The sequence below is a fragment of the Nelusetta ayraudi genome, unplaced genomic scaffold, assembly GCF_046127955.1.
Source record: "Nelusetta ayraudi isolate G7.1 ecotype Tasmania unplaced genomic scaffold, CSIRO-AGI_Nayr_v1 ptg000015l, whole genome shotgun sequence".
NCBI lineage: Eukaryota > Metazoa > Chordata > Actinopteri > Tetraodontiformes > Monacanthidae > Nelusetta > Nelusetta ayraudi.
Genome location: NW_027466065.1, coordinates 1,390,531 through 1,414,100, shown reverse-complemented (window position 1 = coordinate 1,414,100; position 23,570 = coordinate 1,390,531). Strand labels below are relative to the sequence as shown.

The following is a 23,570-nucleotide window of genomic DNA, read 5'->3' as shown; positions in this document are numbered from 1 at the left end:
TTGGCCGCTCATTAGCAATTCAACCGACAACTTTCTGCTTTGAAGGGCAGGAGTTGTCAATTAGGACTCTAATAAGCTAACGGGAAATGGCCTCTTATTTTTGGTGTGTGTGTGTGCGTGCGTGAGTGTGTGTGTGTATGTGTGGGTTTGGGGCTTTTTTGGATAGCAGTCAGGATGCGGATCGGGGAGGGTACTTGGAATACATTTGCAGCCCTTCAAAGTGTTATGCATGGCTTTGAAGTTGGAAATCCAGTTGTCTCCAACAGCCAGCGAGCGTTTGGGTGGCAGCACAATTAACTGGCAGACTCCCTCACTCACACACACTCTCTCTCTCTCTCTTTCTCACACACACACACACACACTCGCACGCACGCTGCACTCCTGCCTCGTCATGCAAGCGCACCACTTTCGAGGGCCCTCTGTTTTAAAATGTGTCACCAGGTTGTAAAAGTGGCTGATGTCGTTTTTTTGGTTGTTTTTTTTTTAAGTCTTTGTCTGACAGACTTGTCGTCCGCTCAGAGCGGAGGAAGCCCAGCGTCTCCAGCTGCGTGCACTGTCAAAGCCGTACAGTGCCCCCTACTGACACAGCCCGCTGACTGGAGACGCTCCTCGTCGGTTCGGCGAGCACAAAGTTCCTAAGATCATAGGGTGGATCCAAAAGGTTCCCTGAATTAACCTTTGTGTTCATTTTTTTTTTCTTCTTCGATTCTCTAAGAATCACAAATTAAAACCGGTTTGTGAGGCGTCTGGCAGACCGATCAGGTCCACCATCTCAATATTGAGCCAGTGTTGCTTCAAGCAGACAAAGAAAATCAGTTCTGGATGTGTCTCGTTTTAAGAAGAAAGCAGCAGCAGCTTGCAAGTTTTCTTTCTTCTTCTTACTTTGTGACCTTATAATTTTATGCACTTGTCACTTTGGCATTTCGGGAGATTAGCCACTACTTTCTTTATTTTAGTCTGACATTTTGCAAAGCCTGATGATGGGAACCTGCCGCTTTCAGTCGGGGCCCTTGGCTGGAACTCTCGGCAATCATTATCTCCATTTTATCCATTTTTATTTTTACCAGCCACTTTTCAGGTTTCTTATGAGTTTTAATAGACTGTCGTATTTTTTATTGTAAGTGTCAGCCCTAATGTTTTCTTTTAGTTCCTCTCTTTTGTGGAATGCACTCTTTGTTCCATTTGTTATAATATTATTTATGTTTATGTCTAATTTTACATTGACTACTTCTGTAAAATGACATGCATAACGTCCAGGATAATATTCTTTCTTTTAAACAGAGATTTAGACCATCCATCCATTTGCTTTAAATCTTCAGTTGTGAAATTCCCGTCTCTCCAGGGTCATTTAGCTCTTTTTATTTTTATTTCTAGACAGTGCGGGGTTGTGCCGACAGTAAACAAGACAGAATGTACAAACACTATAACAGAGCTCATCAGGTGCCGCTTTATGCAAAAGCAGTCAGGGGGTGGGAGGGTCACAGGAAACAAAGCTGCGATTCCCACAAGTGTTCTGTGTGTCCGAGTGAACAATAGCGGCGGCGTGCGCGCACCTCCAACACACCGCCGGACCACACGAAAATAAACACCTACGTTTCCACGGCGACACCGAGCCTCCTGTTTGAGCGGCAGTGACCATGTAAGGTCCGCTCAACCTGCTCCTCACCTCATCCTGACTCACAGGAGGAGCTGCTGCTGCGCCAGCCCGGCGGCACCGCCGTCCAGGTGCCTGAGGTGGAGGCACAGGTGTTTACGCCGTTCCTGTCTTGCATACAGGCGTTCAACATGTAATACATTGTAGCTGATTCACAGACATGAGGCGTTTTATTTTATTTTTTTTTAAACTTAAGGGTCTCACTTTATGCCTATTTTCAAGTCATTCTTTTTCATTCCAGACTCCGGTGAAGCAGCCTCGTGCTACTAATTAGCTACAGAATCCCACAGAATCCTGAGCGCAGCACATTTAGCCCTCTGTTTTCAGCCTCGGGAGCCCTGGAAGGGGACGACAGCTGGCTGGTGGTTCAGTGCGCTCTGTGTGACATCACAAAGAGCTCATATGTAAAGTTGCAATTTTGGTCCTTCCATGCCAGGAAAGTGACGTATTTTGCTCATTTCTGGGAAGAGACTCAGATTATTGTTAGAAAACATTCATTCTTTTTTTGTTGTTTTTTCTTTTTACGATTTGGGATTCTGAATATCCACCCAGCTTCTTCATGTCATATAAACCATCACACCTAATTGCATAATTTAAAAGTCCTTTTAAGAAGTGAAACCAATCATATTTTTCTCTGCTGGTTTCTTCTGGAGCCCGCGTTTGGAGCAGCTCAATTTCACACCACGGAAAACAGTGCTTCAGCGTGTTTTCATCCCACTCTACTTCCTCCCTGCTGCTCACCAGCAGCAGCTGAGGAATGGCTCGGATAGAGACAGAGGAGAAGGAAATGAGAGCCAGCAAGCCCCAAAGCAAACACTTCACGTCACCAAACACCTGCTCTCTTCCTTTTGGTTTCACAGGGGAGGGGGATTTTTTTTTTTTTTTGCCAGGGTTGCATTTTAACACACAAGTGCCCTGTTTGTTTGGAGCGCTGGGCTCAGACAACAATGTGCAAGTGTCTGTGCGGGCATGAAGAGGCATGGGTGGGTTTATTCAGGAATTTGAAAATCTGTTTATCTTACCTGTCTGGCTTCAGGTGGCTGCTAGCCAAAGACGCTGCTCAGCATTTATTCCAATCCCTCAAAAGACGTCTCAATAAATCACACGATTATCTCATATTTAGATTGCGTACGAGATAAACATGCAAAATCACACTGGGGGATTTCAGTCGGACATACATTTGTTGTTCAGTGATACATATCAACAGATGTATCTGTGTAGTAAACACACAAAGATAAGTGCTTGAATTAATTATATTATAAATGCATAATTAGCAGTTGACTGGTGTGTGTATTTTTCAAAGGCTGGTATCTTTTACACTTGAAGAGCAGGCTGTGAAAGGCACGGGATATTTTGCATTGATAAAACACAATACACTACATACAATATTTAATATAATATTAAATTATATTTATTTAATTTAATATAATATATAATAATATATCGCAAAAAAAATGCAACTAAAACTTGAGAGCAAAAAGAGCTTTTTTTTTTAATTTACACGTTGATATTTTTTTATTAGAAAATTAATTTAATCTGCGTTTTCTTCGTCTTATGTGAATGCAATCTGCGCTCCACTTAAAAATGTAAATGTAAACATGTAGGCTTAACTTTTAACAAATTTCATTAATAAATAAGAAATAGGCATTGGGTCAGAATGCCATAAAGCTGCCAATGAATTGGCCAAGAATAATGATTCTAGTCAACAACAAAAAAAATCTCTGAGTGTCGGTAAAAACACGCAACCAAGAAAGTCCCGGGTCCAGGAAGTTACCTGTTGATACAGTAGAGCTTTTTTCTGAGCTGCTTCTTAGCTGCATTTTTAAGATGTTCATCATTACCTTTGTCTTAATACTGAAACAAGCGAGCGCTAACTTTTCTGCCAGGAGTCACACAGTGGTGACACAGGTTGGATAATCTACTTAGAACAGCTGCTCCAACTGTGTGTGTGTGTGTGTGTGTGTGTGTGTGTGTGTGTGTGTGTGTGTGTGTGTGTGTGCGTGCATTGCGTATTTACATGTGTTTGCCCTTTGTTCTATTCACCGCGTGCCACATTTCAGCCTCAGTGACCCTGCATCCTGTTATAGCTTTTGGGCATTTCACTGTTTTCGCATGCCGCTGCAAAAAAAAAAAAAATGAAGAAGGAGAAGAAGAAAAAAAAAAAACAGCAGCAGCATGTTTAACAACCTCCAGTGTTTGCCACCAGTGCCCCACTTACTGGAAATCCTGGGATTGACTTAACTTACTGTAATAGCACACCTGCCACAATAACACACACACACACACACACACACACACACACACACACACACACACACACACACACACAGAGGAGTGTAACAGAGCACAGCAACAACAGCGTGCATGGAAAACAAGTCTATGACTCTGGGCAGAGAGCCTCCGGTGGTGGCGGGCAGCGCTGGCCTCGGGCCAAAACCACAGTGTCCTGACGTAAAGCGTGAAACAGCCTGTTGTCTCTGCACAGCGTTACTCACCGCCGGCTCCTTCTCAGCGATTGGAGGAATCATTGGACCAGACTCCTACATCCACTTATGGCAAATCAAGGCAGAGAGGGAGGGCGGCACTAATACCAACTATTGTGAGATGGAGTCAAGTTGAGACATCCGTGGATTTTGCGAGTTGCGTCACTGGCCAATTTAGTGCAGGGCCGCTTGTGCAAATCAGACTGGCGGTAGATGAAAAGTGTTGCAATTTGTAAGTTTACCATCTGTGTTGTGTTACTTTTCAAATGTGTTCATAGGTTGAACATTTTTCAGGGAAACACGGAGATGGGGGGAGTTTTTAAAAAGTTGAATGGACAAGAAATTCCATCTTCAGCAGTGGCCCACAGAAAATGATTGTCATACTTGCTATTGATGAAAAAAGTATATAATTAATGGAAATATTTGGTCTTGACACCTATATTATGGTAACTTTTTAATGTAGGACAGTCACATCACCAAACATTTTTAAAGGTTTTGGGGTAAAATCTTGGCCAGACTTCTGGTTGCAGTGGGAAAACTTTTCAGGTCCTTCCACACTGACTTAGTAGTACTATGCAAAGTTGTACTTTTGTGTCTCCCCCCCCCCCCCTCCCCCCAGTCAGACACCAAGACTACCAAAAGCTGGGGAAACCATCCATGGTCACAAGTTCTTCACTGGCTTTGGAGGAAAGGGAGCCAACCAGTGCATACAGGCCGCCAGACTGGGAGCCAGAACCACAATGGTCTGCAAGGTGTGTGACCAAGTTTGCTGCAGTATTTTGTCGTTCTGTTCTGACTTTGTGTTGAAACATGTGTGTTTGTCTAAGATTGTGTGCGGGATTTTTCCAAAGTTGGAGACGTTTCTTTGGGGCAGACGTGCACAAATCGTCGGCCATCAACTGCCAAGTAGCTTCCGACTACTTAACAATTCTCCAAGTCCGCGTAGCTTCGTTCACATTTCAGTCATTTCCCCACATCAACTCTCTGTGTCTCATTTTGTCTTGATCAATACCGTGCCGCATGCATACGCCCACCTACTCTTGCGCGCCTTCAAACAAGACTATTCCCATATCATGCAACCCGGAGTCTCCAATCAGTAAGCTCACTGTGGCCTTTCAACCCGAGCACTAAAGCACCGAAGCCCCACCTCTGTCAGAACAAAGAGGCCCGATCGATAACAACCCAGTGCGGGAGAGCTCTCCGGGCATGGGGAGAACCCAAAAATAGACACCCGGGCTTGTCAAAAACATCCAAGACGGAAGGCCGCGCTTCAAAGAGATTGGGGCCAAGCAGCCAATACCAGTCCAATCCATTATCACAGCCAGTTAGAAGTGCCCGCGTTTTGGCACGTTTATTGGAAAGTGTGGGTTCGAAGTAGGTGCCTCGGGGCAAGGTGGGGACCCCTTCCGCAACCCAAAGTAGCTACAGATGTGGACATCCCTGTGCGGATCAGGGGAAGAGGGAAAGGAGGGAAAGAGAACGAAAAAGCGAGGTGGGCATGAAGAGGCGTGAAGGCGGGGTTATCGTGTCTTCAAGGCTTGGCGCAGCTGGTCGTGTGTTTGCGCGTGTGTGTGTGCGTTTGTTGACTCGGTGTGTTTTTTGCGCATCCTTTCGCCGGCGGCACCATGCCAGTATGCTGGCAGGGCACACGAAGAAAATGCAACCCAACTGAGGTTTGAGTATACCACTTTTCAAAAGTTGCCGCTAACCAAGTCTGACCCCGCTTGACACCCTCTTTGTTGTTAGCATTTTGCCTTCAATCTCTTCTAGGTTGGTAAAGACTTCTTTGGAGACAATTACATCCAGAATTTCAAGGACAACGGCGTAGAGACAGGTAAGAATGGGAGGATTTGGCACCGCATGCCAAATTGGGTGCTATTTCCATGTTGCATGGCAAAAAGTTCAATCTGGTAGACATGCTAGTTTTTTTTTCTCTCTTTTTAGTCTACATTTAGTCGATTTGTTGTTTTTAAAGGCATTGGCTATACAGGAAAGTCTATTGTTGTCCACAACTGTTGTTAGACCACTTGTATTTGTTGAAAATCAAGTTTCCCCAAAGCCGATTGACTGCAGGCACTTGTGGCCTATTTCTTCAAGGCCACGAAAAAATTGTGGTGCACTGTTCAAAGGGTGTCCAACACTTATGTTTGGGGTTTGTTTGTTTTTTTCACAAAGAACCGCGATTTTGCATGCAGCAAAGACATATAACGGATGCTTTGAAAGGGTTCAGTACTTCTTTTTACCCTACCTCAGACTTTGTCGGGCAGACTTCTGACGCCGCCACAGGAGTCGCCACCATCATTGTAAACGATGCAGGTAAACACGTCGGCCACCATCTTCCCTGAAATCTCTCCGAGCTGCACAAACTGTCTCCATCACACAAAACAAAGAGAACGTGTGCATTTTTTTGGCTTGCGCTCGTTCTCCCCACTACCACAAACATACATGTGCGGGACTCCCCGACGTTGAAGCCACTGACTGTCGTTCCAAGTGTAGCAGCAGTTGAATCGCCAAGCTAGCAGATTTTTTTTGTTGCTACAGACTGGAACCAATGGAACATTGTTCCTCACTAACCAGTTAAACACACCAGTTATCTATTTATTACCATACTTCCCAAGTAAAAATGCCTAGTCTCTGTAGATACTATTGTACTAATCATCGTAGGTCAATGGCCTATTGAGCAAGCAAAAAGTCGACCAAAGGAATACAAGTTTAGTGCAAACAGTGTTTCTTCATAGGAGAAACAGCCCTTAAACTGCCTTTAAAATTAATTTTATTATATTTGTTGTTTTGTGCTATCACCTAACCCACTTAGCTGCGTGTATATTGAAATCCATTACTTTTAGTCATTTTTATGATTAATTATGGAAAACAGAACATCCTGGTTTAGTTTTTTCCCTTAAATTACATTTACATTTACAATTAAATTTGGATTTTTTTTTTTTTATCTTGGAGAATCTCAACAACTTGAGCTCCAGTTGATAATGCTCATGACCTACAACTACAGACTACCAAGTTGTAACGATGGCCAATGTTGGTAATGACCAACGTTGTAACGTTCTAACCTACTCCCTCCGGCGTGGCTCTGCAGGTGAGAACGCCATCGTGATTGTCGCCGGTGCCAACCTGCTGCTGGGCGACAAAGAGCTGCGCAAAGCTCTTCCAGCGATCAGCAGGGCGAAAGTGCTGGTGTGCCAGCTGGAGATCAACGCCCAGGCGTCTTTGCAGGCTCTTCGCATGGCTCAGGAGAACAAAGGTCGGTGGCGGTGGTGTCAGCACTGAGTCACGGTGTTGCGCTGCATCCTAGAAACTTAACCAAACACAATGACCAGGAAAGCACTAAACAGTCCGGGGCCACTTTGTGGGGGACATTCCAAGCTGCAAGTCATCAGTTTGGTTGGGATGTTGCACAGTATCGCCGTCAACCCCTGTAACCGTCATGCACAACTCTTTGGAGCTCTCTCTTGGACTAGTTGAGTAATTTAAACTTTGTTTTTCTGCATGTTGCAGTTTGAGGCTTCCCACCTACCGGTGCCACTTATTCAGACGTGACAAAGTGGAACTTCTGTCCACAATCAATCCCTTTCTTTGCTGACTTCTTAGCACTTTGAGCCTCCAGCTGGATCCGTTGTCGGCATAAACCAAACAATTTGTTCGATCGCCTCCCTCGCCTCCTCCACCTTGCCACCGATCGTTTGTTGACTGAGCTCATTGCGGATATTATTAGCGGCCCCGCACGTCACTCGAGACGTCTGGGGAGCCTTTCGCCCCTGTCGTCAGGGCCCGTCGCTGCTAATCGCCCGCTGCGGGCTGCCAGAAGCGCGGAGTCGCAGCGACAACCTTGCTGCAGATGGGATACCCAGATGGCCTTGGCGAGCGCCACCCACTTTCGCCGAATCCCCGCCCCCTCCCTCCGCAAAAAGAAAAAACGCGTCGACCACACGGTGGCAGGAGGCTTGGCTTGCCGTGCCAGGAGGGAGTCAAGGCGAGCGGAGACGCTTGGCAGAGGCACCGCCGCCACGCCAGAACGGTTGCATAAACTGACGTCCCTGCAAAGCGTCGGGCGTTTATGGGGGGGTCGGCGGCGAGGATGTAGCGGCGCGGGGGCGGAGCGCCGCTGCTAATTACGCAAATGTCACCATCAAGGGACTTTGCGCAGCGGCTCTCAGGAACACTTCTCAAGATAGCCTAGGAGGGAAAGTTTATGTGTCCCTGCGTGTGACGACTGGAGAGAAAAACACATGCGTGCGTCTGTGTGTGCACACGCTTCACTGCAATCTACCGGTTAATTTTGGGGGAAACTGGAATTAAATTAATTCTAAGAAGTGAGGAAACGGTGCGAGTTTTGTAATCTCACTCTTTCTTTCCTCCCTCTCCCGCGTTTAAATATCTCATCAGATGCAATTAGAGCCTCTTAGAGCCTTTTCACATCCCCGCTGATGACTCATCACTTTGCATGTGTGTGTGTGTGTGTGTGTGTGTGTGTGTGTGTGTGTGTGTGTGTACGTGATCTGTCTCACTGTGTTTCCAATCTACCTTCCCCTCCTATATCACCCTCGACGACAAACTGCTGTCAATTTTTTATTTTTTTTTATTTATTTTTTTGCAGTTCTAAACCATTTACTGGCTGCTCATCCAGCACGTGTGTGACCAGACGCTTAACCTCTTGCGAAAGAAAACAAAAAAGGCATGACACGCAGACGCACACGCCCCTCCTGCCAGACGTGACTCAGAAAACACACATCCCGGTGTTGCCACATCTGTCCCAGCAGCTGCGAGCGCGTGCGGTTTTCGCTAACACCTGGAGAGCAAAACATGGCAACCCGAGGCCGTCTGGCTCGCGCACGGCAGCGCCTCCTAGCCTGCGTCACTGCGTTGGGAAAACGTGTGCATATCGATACGCTGACCCGCTCTGGGCTCGTGCAGCTCCTGCACGGGCGACGGGGTTACCCGCTTGACGCAAAACGCGACGGTCGCGGCGCAGATGGTGCATGGGAGGTGGCACAGACCGTGGCAAGGCGACGTTCTACTTCCGACCCGCTCCGTCCACGGCCGCGGAGACGAGCCGTCGCCTCCATGATTCAGTGGTACTTTCTCTATTTGTCCTGTTTGCGCGGCCCGCAGCATGTGCTCCCGCCGACTGACGGAAGGCCGCCCGCGGTGCTCGGCATATTTTATGATAATTTGTCCAATTACGCAGGTCCTACTGTCGAGCTCCATTTGCATCACATTCGGCACGGACGCAGTCTTAAATGCGACCAGGCAGAGGAGGGAAAAACTGCTGAGTGTTCAAAGAGGGAGTGGGAGGAATGATGATGCCGTCCAGATTAAAGAAATAATGTTTAGTTTTTATACCCTAAAATAATGGTTTCAGAATTTCTTTGTATTTATTTGTAATTCATGGACATGTACTGGGGGGGAAGCTATTTTGAAGATTTGCTTGGAAAAATGTTTTCGGAAATAAATAAATGTTTGTGAAATGTTTATGGAATAGCAACAATTTGAATAAGCTTTGTCCACCTGGTCAATGTGTTTCTGCTGATTTGTACAACTCAGCCTCGACTCGTCATTGTTGAAGTATTTTGCAGAATTCTATTGTCTGCTATTCTGAGGCATGTGTTAGCGAGAAGGCGCCGGGCACACGACACCAAAGTTACACAGCTAGGTATGCTGCCATTCCTGAATTTGAAACCATATTTTTAAGGAGGAAAACTACTTGGAGTGGATTTAAAGCAGCTTGTTTATCGGTGGTTCTGCTTTATCTGGGAACTTCGTGCCATCGCACAAGCTTTGTGGGAAGGCCTGGAGGTTGGTGGAGGGACGTCCTGCCTACTCCGTCAAGTGTGAATGTGGAAAGTTAGCATCAAGGAACGAGACTGCAGATGAATAGAGAATAAGAAGACTCAGGTTGCAGGGTTTCGTAAAGGGCCTGTGAATGTAGCTAGCACGTGGCGAGAGCAGTCACTTCCTGTTTGGTTTTTAGCTTAATTGAATGTGATTGGCTACATAAGAACAGAGACAGAGTGAAATGGCTGTAGTTGGTTGCTTGTCGACACGGGTGTGAGGCCTTAAGCTGCAAAACGTTCTCGTTCGGCAACATTTGGGATTGAGCTCGAAAAGGTGAAGAGGCGATAGGGACATTCATTTGCAAAAAAGTGAAAAAAGTTAAATTGTGCACAAATGTGAGTAATAATGAGGCTCATATGAATATTGTGTGTGTGTGTGTGTGTGTGTACAGTACAGTATAAATGTGTGTGTCTTTTGAAAGAGGTTGAGGGAGACATTATTTCCACTTTTACTCGCGAGCAGCCCAGCATCCATCTCAAAGCGCCAGGTGGCCAAAGCCCTGCACAAACCCACGCAGCTGCTCTCTTATGGGCCCACGCAAACACACACACACACACACGCACACACTCGACACAGCGCAACTAGACATTTGTGCAACAGACTTTGATGTCACCAACATGGAACGTATATTTTTCTCTCTCTTGCAAACATACACGCTCTGGCGCCGGGCTTTATTCCGCGCGCAAATATCAGAGCTAATCGGCGCCGTCGAGCCGCTCTAATCTTCACACATACACGGGGACGGCGGCATTAGATGCGTTAATGCTCCCCGCTCATGAATATGCATGGCGGACGGATGTGCAACACGTTCAGAGGATTAGTCCTGACAAACGCGCTGCCTGCTCTCCTCCAGCGTGCGCGCCGGAGAGGTCACAACTCGGCTCACCCACACACTGACACACGAGTGGGGTTGCATACCGCGTACGTGTTTTTCACACGCACCGCCGCTACAAGGCTGTGAGGCCTTTTCCACCAGCATTCAATGCATACATACTTAGAAATGATAGATAGATAGATAGATAGATAGATGGATAGATGGATAGCTAAGCTAATTTAGTCTTTTAAAAATGTGTCTTCTTATAGAGGCTGATCCACTTGGGGTTTTGCCTGGCAGAGTATTTCCCAGTGGTGGCGCCGCTAGCCTTCGCTCCCACTGAAAGTTTAATTAAGGTAACGCCAGACACTGACAGTGAAGCTTAGCAAATGGGGAAGAGGCATGACACACTTGTAAGACGCGTCCCCGCGGGACGTTTGTCGAATCCTTTTAGCCTCGGCGGGCTGACGACGAGCGCCGAGCGTCTCCACGCCGGCTTGTAAAAAAACGATCAAGTAACAAATGGCGGTCACATGGACGCGTGATATGTGGGGCAAAATCTTTGACAGCACAGCCGGTCTAACGGATCGCCGCCCTGGTGGTTCTGTCATTGCAGTCAAGACGATATTCAACCCGGCGCCTGCCATCCCGGACCTGGACGCAGGTTTCTACAAAGCCTCGGACGTGTTTTGCTGCAACGAGACGGAGGTGATTGATCACACACACACACACACACACACACACACACACACACACACACACACGTGAACATTGAATCAGATAAAAATAGATTGCAAAAGTCACCTGCCTTGCAACTCATGATAAAGATCTTCTTTTTTTGGGGGGCCGAAAAATAAATGGACTCATTTCACCATCAGCACCTTTTCTTCACTGAAAATGAAAAGTCTGAAAATTCTAGTGCACTTAATTTTACATTTTTGACTTGGACCAGTTTTTGTTGATGTTGGTGCTGGTCCGATTCCGGAATTTGAGACCAATCAGACCCATTTTTTATCATCCGTTTCCGACAGTTTCAAAGGAACCAAATCATGATCATTAAAACCAATACAGTTAATCAATAGATCACTGGAATTGTTTGTGTGCAGACGGAGCAGCAAACGTGTGCATCGGCTCCGTCGGCACTGTGAAAGGATCAGAGGGTCTTGCGATGCTGCGAGCGCCCACGCCTACAGCGCACCTTTTCAAAATAAAACGCTTCACCCACAGCACCCGGGTCGTGACCCCCGCTGGCACATCAATAACCTCGCTGTGGCCTGTAGCAACACATGAAAAACACAAGGATCTCTCCACCCTTTTACGGTAAAACGCCGGTGTCACGGCACGCAGAGTCTCGACTGCGATGAGGCAATGATTACGGATGAGTGACGGGCTGGGTGGCTGGGAATGGTAGTAAAAACAAGGCGGCAGATGTTCACTGCGACTGACTCAGCCACCCCTCGGCGGTGAGGAGGCGGTGAGTTTTTTTTGTTTTTTTTTTGCCCCGGTGCCTCCATTTGATGTGGTGTTGCAGGGCGGAGAGAAGCTGCAGCCAGGTGTGGACATGAAAGGGAGAGTGACACCAAAGTGCAGCATGGTCACGGAGGTAAAGTCGTGTTGGATATCATGCAGCAAAAAAAGAGAATAGCGGCCCACCTGAGGAGACAGGTGAAGGTGGAATCCAAAAATAAATAAAAATTAAAAAAAACAAGGCCCACTTTATCTCTGGTGTCTGGATAGGTCTAATTTCTAGCAGTTCTAGATCTTTAAATCTGCATCTCAGACACCAGTGTAGCAACCATCCACAACAGATTATCCCCCAAAAATCTCCTGAGTTCTCTGGGATTAGAATATTTAGCCCTCTGTTTGTAGCCGCCTGCTAAATGTTTACGGGGAGGCTTGAAGAAGAAGGGCTCAGAAAGCGGAAGCAGAACTCTGCAGCAGGTTTTGCCACTACTCTGGGAGAGGTATCGGTGCCTTTTGTGACACCACAAAGGGCAGATGTGTCGGCCTCATTAGTAAACGCTGCTAAGGGAAATATTGCACACTATGCAAACTTCAAAAGTAAAAATTATGTCAGAAAACTTTTTTCTGTGATTTGTTTTGTAATAGACTGGAGGAAAGTTAATGTTCTAACAAACATCTGAATTACCAGAAATGAAAAAAAAACAGCTGTTTGGATTCTTCGCCACGTTGATTTGCTCTTAGGTTTATTTTTAAATGAACTTTTTTGTGGTGAAGGTTCGGTGTGCAAGCTGGATTTGCTGGTGCAGTGGCAAAAAAAATAAATACCAATAACAGAACAATTCCTCTGAATGTGCAACTTGTAAATAAGCGCATAAGAAAATCTGTTTATGTCACCGCTAATGTTTTGGCTCAGGGCAGGAGAGGATCTTGAGAATCAAACGGCTGCACAACTCCGGTTTGGACCGGACACTAAATCACAGACTTTTCCTCTGACACGCTGTATATTGTTCCAGGGAATTGTTTGTTTCACAGGAAGTCTGGTGGTGTGTTAGACGCTCCTGGTCTTGTTTCAACTGACTTAAGTAATTTTGATTCCGATCAATTTTTTGTGCTTTGACGGGAGCAGAGTGACTTCACTTTGCAGAAGCCATCAGTTACGGTAAAATACAGACGTGTGAGGTGTGATTTTAATTAGAACTGGCTGCATACGCTGCCGTCTTCATTGTGCGTCATCGGCTCAACCACCACCACATTCTTTCTCTTTTAATGAGCTCGATGACTGTGGTTAAGCTGCCAATACCACACAAATGAATTACACAATTTGTGTTGTTCTTTAGCTCTTAAAAATTGTGGAGTACGAGGATTAAGACTTTCAATGTCCTATTGTTACTGATACTGTATTAACGTGCGCATAAAGTTAACAAAATAATGTACAGCATAATTTAACAGAAGTCGAAACTTAAAATACATTTTAGTTTTTCAAAGATTGACACAATAATTATTGAATCAACAACTTGATTAATGCTGAATACGAACAAAAAGTGGTTTCATTTGAAGCAAACAACAGTTCAGTAAAATATTACAACAATAACATGTCGGCATTGCTACGGACACCAAATTGCAAGTGTGCACTTGTTCAGCGTGTCAAGGAAAACAGAGAAATGTGAATTGGCTTTGGTCGACGTAAAGTGATCCTCAGAGTTCACAGCTGCACAAGAGGCCGTGGAGGACACAGACTACCGCGTACCGCAAGTTCTCAAATCTCAACATTGTGGCGAAAGGAGAAATTTAACAAAAAAAACGCTAAACGAAAATGACGATGACAGCAGCAGCGGCGTTTACTTATTTCCAGCCTGGGGTGATGTACCTGAGCATTTACATCCTTGCAGATTCACCCACCATGTCAGCAGCTTCCGTACAGCGCGCGTGCGTGCGTGACAAGCACGCTCAGACACACACAAAAAAAAAAAAACAGCCGAAGAGACATAATTCAACTTTCTCATATTCCTGCACACAGGGGGGCGGGGGGCAGCTAGATTGATTCCCTGCCCTGGTGCGAAGCTGATGACTAACAGAAACGGCTCTTTCTCTCTCCTGGCATCCGACAGCAGCGGGGTGGCTGCGGGCTCTAAAAGCACTGATACACTCGCCCGGTTTATTTTTGAACTGTCCAAGGTCGTTGTTCACATTGACAGATCACCAAAGCAGGGGCAGGGGGAGCGGCGAGGGGGGTGGTGGTGGTGGTGGTGGGGGGGGGGGGGGGTCGCGGCGGCGGTGGTGGTGGTGGCGATGGTGGTGGTGGGGCGCCGGGATGGTCGGACCGCTCTCTCTCTCTCTCTCTCTCTCTTTACAGCTAGCGTGAGCTGCATCCCGACCCTCCTGTATTACTGCTAGACATTCTGTACTCTGCATGTGTGTGTGTGTGTGTGTGTGTGTGTGTGTGTGTGTGTGTGTGTGTGTGTGTGTGTGTGTGTGTGTGGTCTCACTGCGCTGTGCTCAGGCTAAGGGAGTGTGTGTGTGTCTGTGTGTGTGTGAAGGGGGCTTAAGGATGACAAAGTGCAGGTCCTCTTTGATCCTTTGCCCACATACTACACTGAAGTGCTGCTTTACAGTGCTGGTGTGCGTGCGTGCACGCATTGCTCTTTGATGCCCACCTGAGAACCTCTCATGCCAAAATGGATCTGCACTTTTTCTTTTTTCTTTTCCTTCTTTTTTTTTAATCATCTGCAGATCTGAAGAGATCTTCCACGAACACAATGGCGACTGAAATGTTTGTGCAGTTCTGTTGTTTGTTTTTTGTTTGTTTTCCACGTGTGCGTGTGTTTTTAATTCTTTGCAGAGCGGAGGGATTACAACCCTCTAATTGCTGGGGAAAATTAAAGGGCAGGTCTTTATTTAAAACTTTATTTAAAGGTTTATTGGGAACCCTTTTGTCACAGATTTATCTTCAAAACATGTGGTTTTGTCAACAAAATACGTAATAGTACTCTTTCGGTTAATATGAATGATTTAAAATGCAAATTAAATGTGATTTATAATACTGTAATTATGGAAGGCAACTAACATTAGTGAAACAATGTTATTTTAAAATATATAATGCTACAATATATTATGTAAAACACTGACTGGCACGGTAGTATTTTTATTATATTATATTTATATACATATATATATCACATTACATTAAATTACATTATATTATATTATTATTTATCATCATATTATAATGCAATGTTTTGCTGTGTATTTTTAAATATTTTTGACAGCTCGACAAAAATAAATATAAATACTCGGATTGACTTTGAATTTCATGAAAAAGAACTTACAGTTGCTCATGTCACTCATACAAACCAATCATTTATATCAATACCAATCTATTAATAATTAGGTGCAGATTTAAAAGGAAACAATTTTAAGCATTAGTGTACACAAGCCTTTGGTTTAATGTATTTCTGACACACCATCTGATGTTTTTTTTCAATAAGAAATAAAAGCAGACTTTTAACAATTTTAAACTGCCAATAAGATGTATTAAGTAGGCTTTTTTTTTTGGTTCGCAGTTCAACATATAATTTTTTGTCACATTTTGTTTTCTGTCACAATGCACCATTTTTTTTTTTTCTTCCTAAGCCTCAGTAACGCCGTGCAGATGCCTTTTAAAAAACGGTCTGAGACTCGTCTGCTCCCGGACGCCGCTCGCTGCGAAAGGAAATCACTGTTTTTTTGGGATTCCTTCAAGTTCTCCAACATATCAGCTGTGGAGCGCTGCTGTGTCACTGTTTAGTCATTTTTGGAGCCGGATGAAGCGGCGCAGTCAGAGGATCTACTCTTTGAAAATAGTTGGCCCACAGACAGCTGACGGATCCGGCAAATCTGTAACAGACTGCCTGTTTTATGAGTGTGTCTGACCACGGCCGGGGGTGCAATTAAACGCTGACTCACTGCAAAACTGTTAATACCAAACAGTAAACTATAGCCAGCAAGGAAAATCTTGGAATAAATAAATACAAAACGCTACTAATTAGGGACATGATAAAAGACCAAGACAGCAAAGCTTTTAGTTTGATTTTCACTGAAAGGTTGCATTTTATACGTCTTTTTCTTGGGGAATTCCCTTGTTTACACTTCCAGTATCCCACCCGAGTTCCAGATCTGTAATTTTAATTCTAAATGTCAAAATAACTTTGCTCTGTGACCCCCCACCCCCACCCCAACCTCCCTCCAAAAAGAGGAAAAAGCACCCATTTCAAAAATAAGAGTGTCTTATTATCTTTAAAAAGAGCTAAATGGAGAATGTTGTGCATGCGTGTGCGTGTGCATGTGTGTTTATGCTGAACCGTGTGTCTCCCGGCAGGCTGAGCTGCTCACGGGCTCCTCGGTAACCAGCACGGAGGAGGCGCATCGAGCTGCCCAGGAGCTGCTGAGGAGAGGCTGCAGGTCTGTCGTCATCACTCTGGGACCCCAAGGTTGCGTGGTGCTCAGGGCACAAGATTCGGCCTGGAAACACGTCCCGACCGCTCCGGTCACGGCAGCGGACACGACGGTAAGCGCAGTGGAGTGTGTAAAAGAGCTCCGTCACGTCAACTGTGTGTGTTTCCGTCTTTTGGTTCAGGTGTTTCCCGGATGAGGACGCGCGGGGAAAAGTCATCCCAACGGTGATTTTGCGTTTCGCAAACATCCCAGGGTTCCGATTTATTTCATTGACGCTCAGACTAGGGAATTATTCCATTTCAGAGGCTTGAAGCAGAAAATGTTTTGCTCATTTGGACAAATTAGGACAGCTGACTGTGCCGAGTGCGGCTTATTGGGTTAGTCCATCATTGTCATCACTGCGGCTCTTAGTCTGGATCTTTAATTATGTGCCAAATTTTTGTTTCCCAGTGGAAGCTGACTGCTTTGTTTTCTTTCTTTCTTTTTTTTATGTGTTTGGTAAACTGAACAGCTTTGCTGGATTACAATGATTCTTCACACAGTCTTACAGTCTTTATCTCATCTCCTTTTCCTCTCAAAATTGAAAAAATATGTATTTTTGTATTTCTAAATATTTACTAAAAACCTAAAATGTCAGGTTGATTTTTGAATCAAATTCTTTCTTCATCAGCCGTGATTTGTTGACAATGTGTTGATTTGATTACAATCCTTTCAGCCACGTATAAAGTGCATTGTTTTGTCTTCAAATTCTAACCCCTCTCTATTTATTTGGCCTGTAGACAGTTTGAAGGATATCAAAACTCAGACGGAAAATGTGTCAACATTTAAATCTTTTTCATCTGACACATAAACTCTAAACTGTAGGAATTCCTTTTTTACTCACATTAGTTGTTGAAAAAAAAACAGGGTATTGGCAATGGTAAGAAGGAAACACTTTGAGGTGGAAATGTTCACCAGCCCACTCTTCACTTGAAAGAAACAGGCTGGATTCTGTTTCAGACTGCGCAGAAAATCCGTGACAAAACACCGTCACACCGAGCCAAGTCAGCTCGCCGCTCGGCAGAGTCTCCGCTCAGCTCTGCCGCCCAAGTGGAACGCTGCGTAAGATGATCGGGGATGTGGTGACCGGCGGCTCAGTTCCTCCACGATTCTAATCTTTTGAAAGGGAGGGCCGGTGCCTCTTGACTCATTTCACGCTGGCCTTCAGCAACATGTTTTTGTCACCGGAGGCACGGCTTCCTGTCTCTGACAGCGTGGGGCCGGAGCTCCACTGAGTGAAATAAGTCACCACGCAGAGGTGTTAATGTAAATCTTTGCGCACAAGTTTTACATGTATTTGTTGATGCAATGGATTTTTTTTTTTTTTTTTTCTCACTTAAAAAACAAGATTTCCTCTTTCACAATTTCCAAATGTTACTCACCATCACTTTGTAGCTTTGGTTTGGAATGGAAGGTAAATGAAAAGTATATTGCTAGTCTAAAATGTGACAAATCTTCCCCAAAACCTTCTCAGACTATTTTTGGATGTTTCTGTACAGTCCAGTTAATTGTATGAGGCCTCAGATATTAAGTCATTTTATATTCATGAGAATTTATTGTTCAGCTTTTGTGAAATTGTTATTCATCATTTTCCATTCTTATGGATAACTTCTTTTCATGTTTTGCAATGCATTCATCATTTCGAGATGATCATTTTTGTGGTAGCAGTGCTAGTTTTTTGTTTTGTTTTGTTTGTTTTTTTTAAAGGGCAAAACAAGTTACCAGTGCTTGCCAGTAAGAACAGACGGATGCGCCGCACAGGAGATGCGGCTGAAGTCAACAGCGGCATTGTCTGAAACAAAGCACTCACTTTCTGGAAGAAGCTCCCATATGCCCCCACGCAGTTCCACAGAGCGATTAACTCGCCTCACCCGCCCGTTTCAGTCGCCCCTCTTCACCAATAGCCCGCAGGAGAAGTCAATCTGGCAGCACCCCTGTCCTCCCCTCTTCCCAGCTGTGACTCACCTCTTGAGCCTGCATCAGTCAGCAGAAAAGCTGTGTTGGGGCCGGTTGCATACCCCTCCACATACCCCCAGCACACACATACACACACACACACACTCTTTGATGGCCCCATAAATTCTGAAGTGTTTAACTCTTTTGGACATCATAATCCCTCTTCCAGTAAGGCCCTTTCTTTTTTTTCACAAGGGGGGGGGAGGGAGACAACAGGTTGTTAACAAGATTAGCGATCTCTTCTTTGAGGCTGTTTCTCCGGTAAAGTCCCCTTTAGTCCGTTTGTCCTGTGTGTTATTACAGCTTTTCATAGTTTGAGTGTTTCTGCCCTGCAGCGCTAACAACAGATCTCTTTCTGGCAGACTGGCCCCGAGCTTGTTATCACGGACGTTTGTCTTGCCGCGGTGGCATCGGGACGGCGAGTCGGGACCGTACTTTGGGCTGCAATTCCTCGACGTCAACAAAGCGAGTCACTTGCAGTTTCGCGCTCCTTAAGCGAAAGGCTACGGCTCAATCCGCCGCCACGGGAAGTGTGACCGAAACGCACTTTTTGTTTCTGCTTTGTAGAAACAAACTGCAAATCAGCGGTGGTCAAACTCTGCTTCTTCTGCTCCTGCAACCGTCAGAAGAACACATTTTACACAGCACAGGCAATCATGTGCTGAGTCAGGGTCTGCAATCCGGATGACAAAGTGGAGCCACTCATCTAATATGGGTCTTCCCCCATCACTCCTGCCCTCCCCCCCTCCCAAGCTTGAACCAGTTGATTGTCTTTTGTCTACAACTGAGCAACGGCTTCCCTCTCTGAGATCAGAGCCTCAGCTGTTTGTGCGGACAGTCAAGACGAGGCAGGAGCTCACATGAGCACACAGATTTCATGCTGCAACAGGACCTGGGTGGCCTTAGTTTGTTCTCCGGGAGGTCCAACCTTGGAGGAATAAGGTAGACAGCTCTATCTAAACCAGACATTACTGCTGGGTCTGGGCAGCTGAATAATTCCCACTCTTCTCATATTACTGGAGACTTGTAAAGAAGGAATTGTCTAATTCCTTCCTCGTGGCCAAAGGTAAGTGAAAACCTCCAGAGCGCCACATTCCTCCAGCCTGCAAATGTTGGGTCAGCATGACACAATGAGCCCAAAAAAAAATGCCACATTGTCATTTCCTAATAGATTGCACATGCCACAGCAGCTGCTTTCGAGCAGCCCCAGATTGTGGAGGTTTCAGCCTCTGCCAGTGCACTCGTGTTGCACAGCGTTAGACTAAAGACAAGACTAAATCAAGGGCTGGAACAAAGCACCGCCAGTGGATCAAAGATGCAAAAGCCCTTAATTGGCCCAATTAAATCTGCTTTTCATTTGCGAATCTTCCTCCCTCGTTACTTCAGACGACTCGTCCCGTGCTGCTCGCAAGTCTTACTTGAAGCTTCCGGACATGTGAGCCACTGTGATTCATCGCTGCCCCTTCCGTTGGTACATGCCCTCCCCAGGGTGCCTTTCATTGACAAAGGCTACTGGCGTCAGAGGTTAACGGCACACAGCTCCATCTGGTAGATCAGAGTCTGAGTTCAGGTCATAGAAGGCCCCCGGGAAACGGGGTTATACATACACTGCTAGTGTATAATACCGTGCCTGTTAGATCCCCCAAAATACCGACTAGATGATGATAAATTAATGTGAAGCGATACTTCAAATTCGAATTCCATATTAGAGTTTTTGTAGGATTAAAGGAAGGTATCGACGTTCGCAGGACAGTACACCAAAGCATTTGAGATCAGTGGTACTTGGGTGCAGTAACATCGGCATCCTAGCCTAGATGCTAGGTAAAGGTCCACATTGCCTGAAGCAGACTCCTCCATATAAATGCAGTATATTGATTTGAACATAGACGTACGTACAAATTGACTGGACTGCATGCTTGCCACAGAAAATGTGTCAAACTAAAGAGAATTTCTTAAGCTCCACTATGTTAATATGATAAGTTTCACGTAGACACACCTGCCATCCTAATTTCCAACTCCACTTTGAGTTCCAGCGAATTAAAAAAAAAATAAAACAACAAAAAAAAGAGGAAGGCACGGAGATCAAAACAGGCGCGGCAGCCGAGTAAGAGCATCAAGGCTGATATGCAGCAAAGTGCTTGTGTCACTTGATTGACAGGCCCCGAGATCTAACCTTCACGGAACTGTGTCGAGGGCGGTGGTGGCGAGGCTGAAGGGGGCAGTGCTTGTCAGCCTCGTTGAGTCTCATTCACTGGATTCGGTGGCGTCACATGCCAATCTCAGGAATGGCAAAGAGGTTGGATGGCGGTTGAAGCGAAGATAAAGTCATGACAGGAACATGTGCTACCATGCCTACGATTGTACTTTCACACTTTTGCCATTTTCTTCCTCTCAGATGTGACACAGCGAGTTCACCACGCCTTCCACCTTGCAACAACGCTGATGCAAGCATTTGACACCACACAAATCAAGATTGGACGATTCTTCTTTTTTTATCTTCTCTTACCTAACTCTTGAAATCACCCCTCCCAGGGTCGGCGGTCCAAACCCACACCCCTCTTCAAGATTTGCATCAGCATTTTAACAGTGAGAACAGAGTCAAGTCTCATCGGAGTGCCTTTTCTTTCCCAACCCCGGCTGTATTGTGGGTCAGCCCAGTAACCAGACAGGAGACATAAACACTCCATGGCTTTAAACATGAAAAACCAGCAGGCCTGTGAAATGTCTGAGCTCTGATCTCATTCTTTCCAGCATGCCTCCACTCTGGGAGTCTCACACACACCAGTGGCATGCAACGATTCCAGTTGGTGTTGGGTGTTGTCAAATTAGAACTGAGGTACTTGTGACCAAATCCGCGTTGACCCCGGCCCAATCCACCACAAGTTCCGTTTCCGCTGACCTGATGCAATCAGAGGTCACGGCCCTGTCTGCCCAGTCAGAACCAGAGCTAGCCCTTTAGTTTTTCTCCCCGCGTCACTTAATCATCCCACTTCGACACAGGGGTTACTTTGAGGTTAAAGGATGAGGGATGTCGGGAGGAGAAAAGGGGGTTTACCAAGGTACTGAGGCGAGAGAGTGCAATGAACTCTTTTGAGAGCCGCACTGATGAGTAATGGAACGGGCCTGTGAGAACCGGCATGGGGGGGGCTGCATTTGTGGTTAAACACGAGCGTGTCGCCACATTCCATTGTGCCTTTTCCCATCAGCCGCCACCAACCCCCCCCCCAGCCTTCCACCGGCGTTTTATTCAAGCCAGTCCCCCCCTGAGGGCATAGATGGCACATTCCTTTTCTATCAATAGATGAAAAGGGGAGGGAGAAAAAAATGCACAATCTGTCTGTTCAAACGTAGCCAAAACCACAGCTTTCGACCGACGAGGGATTAAAGCAGCGCTTATTCTGAAAACTCAGCAGGGTTTCTTCTGTGTGTTTCCCCCCTTCTTTGACTAGGTAGTTGTTAAACACACAGACACACACATACATATGTACATATGTGTATATACACATGTGGAACACAAATAAGGATTAATTTGTTTGCTATGAGCTTTTTTTTCCAGGGGAAAGACATGGTTTAATCTCATAATATACCACATCTCTTACACACACATTTGGCATTTCTTTGTTGTTCAGTTTATGCTCTAAATCTATTAAATTGAATCTCACTTATGTCCCCCCCTGCATTGCGCTTCCCTGACTCTTCAACAATGCCGCGCAACAGTTGTTCTGCATTGAAGATGTCTCATGGAGTGACTGCATCTTTTTAGTCATGCTGCTAGCACTGTGAGGTCTGTGTTGTTACGATTAGTGCCAGTGATAGTTTTGTTATGAGGAGCCAACTTCTACACGAGACATCGTTTCTAGCAATTCGTTTGAAAACGGTTGAAACTTGAGGAAGAATCAATCTACTGGCAAATGCCACAGCGCCCCCTACTGTTGACAACTGTTTTATTTTGTAAATAGAAATTCTGTGCGTTCACTCTGTTGTTTTTTTAATGTTTAATTTTAAACCACAGCTGAACTCAAATAAATAATTAAGCTTTGTTGCAACTCCTCTCTTTCACAGGGTGCAGGAGACAGCTTTATTGGCGCGCTGGCCTTTTACATGGCTCATCATCCCACAATGCCTCTGGAGGAGATGGCCCACAGAGCCAATAAGGTTGCAGGAGTGAGTGTGCAGGCTGTTGGCACGCAGGCGTCGTACCCCCGCAGGGCGGATTTACCAGCAGAAATGTTCTGAGCAGCCGAGTCAGCAAGTTAGATGCTATGATGTTACTTCACAGAGGTAAAATGGCAAACAATCTTCGATTTAAAGCATACATAGTTCATGTAATCGCAAGTGTAGAAACATGAAGACAACGAAAATCAGTTGAATAACTGACACCCTTAAAGTTCGTAGGGCACAATTTATTTACATTACGGCAAAAGATGAAATACGCTAAATTACAGACACCAGGTTAAGGTGGCACAACACAAACTCATCAATACTTTCAAAAGCATTTGAACCTTTCACCTCACAGAAAAGCTTCAGAATAGAATGGTTATTGTGGTCCACAAGTCAGACTTTGTTTCAGACTATGTGTTTTGAGAACTCTTCCTGGGTTTGCATCATACTAAACCATTTCGGTGGAGAGAGTCAAGTCCTTCAGATGGGTCCAAGATGAAATCCTTTGAAAACACGTCAGTCCGCCAAACAAAGCTGCTTGCTGACGTATGATCCCATCTTGCATAATCCATGTCAATAAAAATAGTCTGTTGAACTTTGTTGAGCCTTGCGAGGTTTATTTTGTCCATGCGTTTCCTTTGCCAAGTTAGATCGATCTGATCTTCTTCTTCTCAAAGAATAGGACGTGTTTATTCACTGTTGAGACAGAGCAGATTTTTTT

The 23,570-nt window shown here is 45.4% G+C and overlaps 3 protein-coding genes across 3 annotated transcripts in view; 2 read left to right on the top strand and 1 right to left on the bottom strand.

Annotated features, from left to right (window-relative positions):
* Positions 1–23,448, top strand: part of rbks (ribokinase) — a 27,882-nt gene extending 4,434 nt beyond the window's left edge. The window contains exons 3-9 of the mRNA XM_076023297.1: positions 4,757–4,889; positions 5,908–5,971; positions 6,391–6,453; positions 7,229–7,393; positions 11,415–11,506; positions 16,617–16,805; positions 22,751–23,448. Coding sequence (XP_075879412.1) covers positions 4,757–4,889; positions 5,908–5,971; positions 6,391–6,453; positions 7,229–7,393; positions 11,415–11,506; positions 16,617–16,805; positions 22,751–22,924 — 880 coding nt within the window. The 3' untranslated portion in view covers positions 22,925–23,448. The remainder of the gene's footprint in view (positions 1–4,756; positions 4,890–5,907; positions 5,972–6,390; positions 6,454–7,228; positions 7,394–11,414; positions 11,507–16,616; positions 16,806–22,750) is intronic.
* Positions 1–23,570, top strand: part of LOC142886275 (uncharacterized) — a 117,107-nt gene that overhangs the window by 62,064 nt on the left and 31,473 nt on the right. The window lies entirely within an intron of this gene.
* Positions 23,071–23,570, bottom strand: part of mrpl33 (mitochondrial ribosomal protein L33) — a 1,798-nt gene continuing 1,298 nt past the window's right edge. The window contains exon 4 of the mRNA XM_076023300.1: positions 23,071–23,545. Within this exon, the coding sequence (XP_075879415.1) occupies positions 23,496–23,545 (50 nt within the window). The 3' untranslated portion in view covers positions 23,071–23,495. The remainder of the gene's footprint in view (positions 23,546–23,570) is intronic.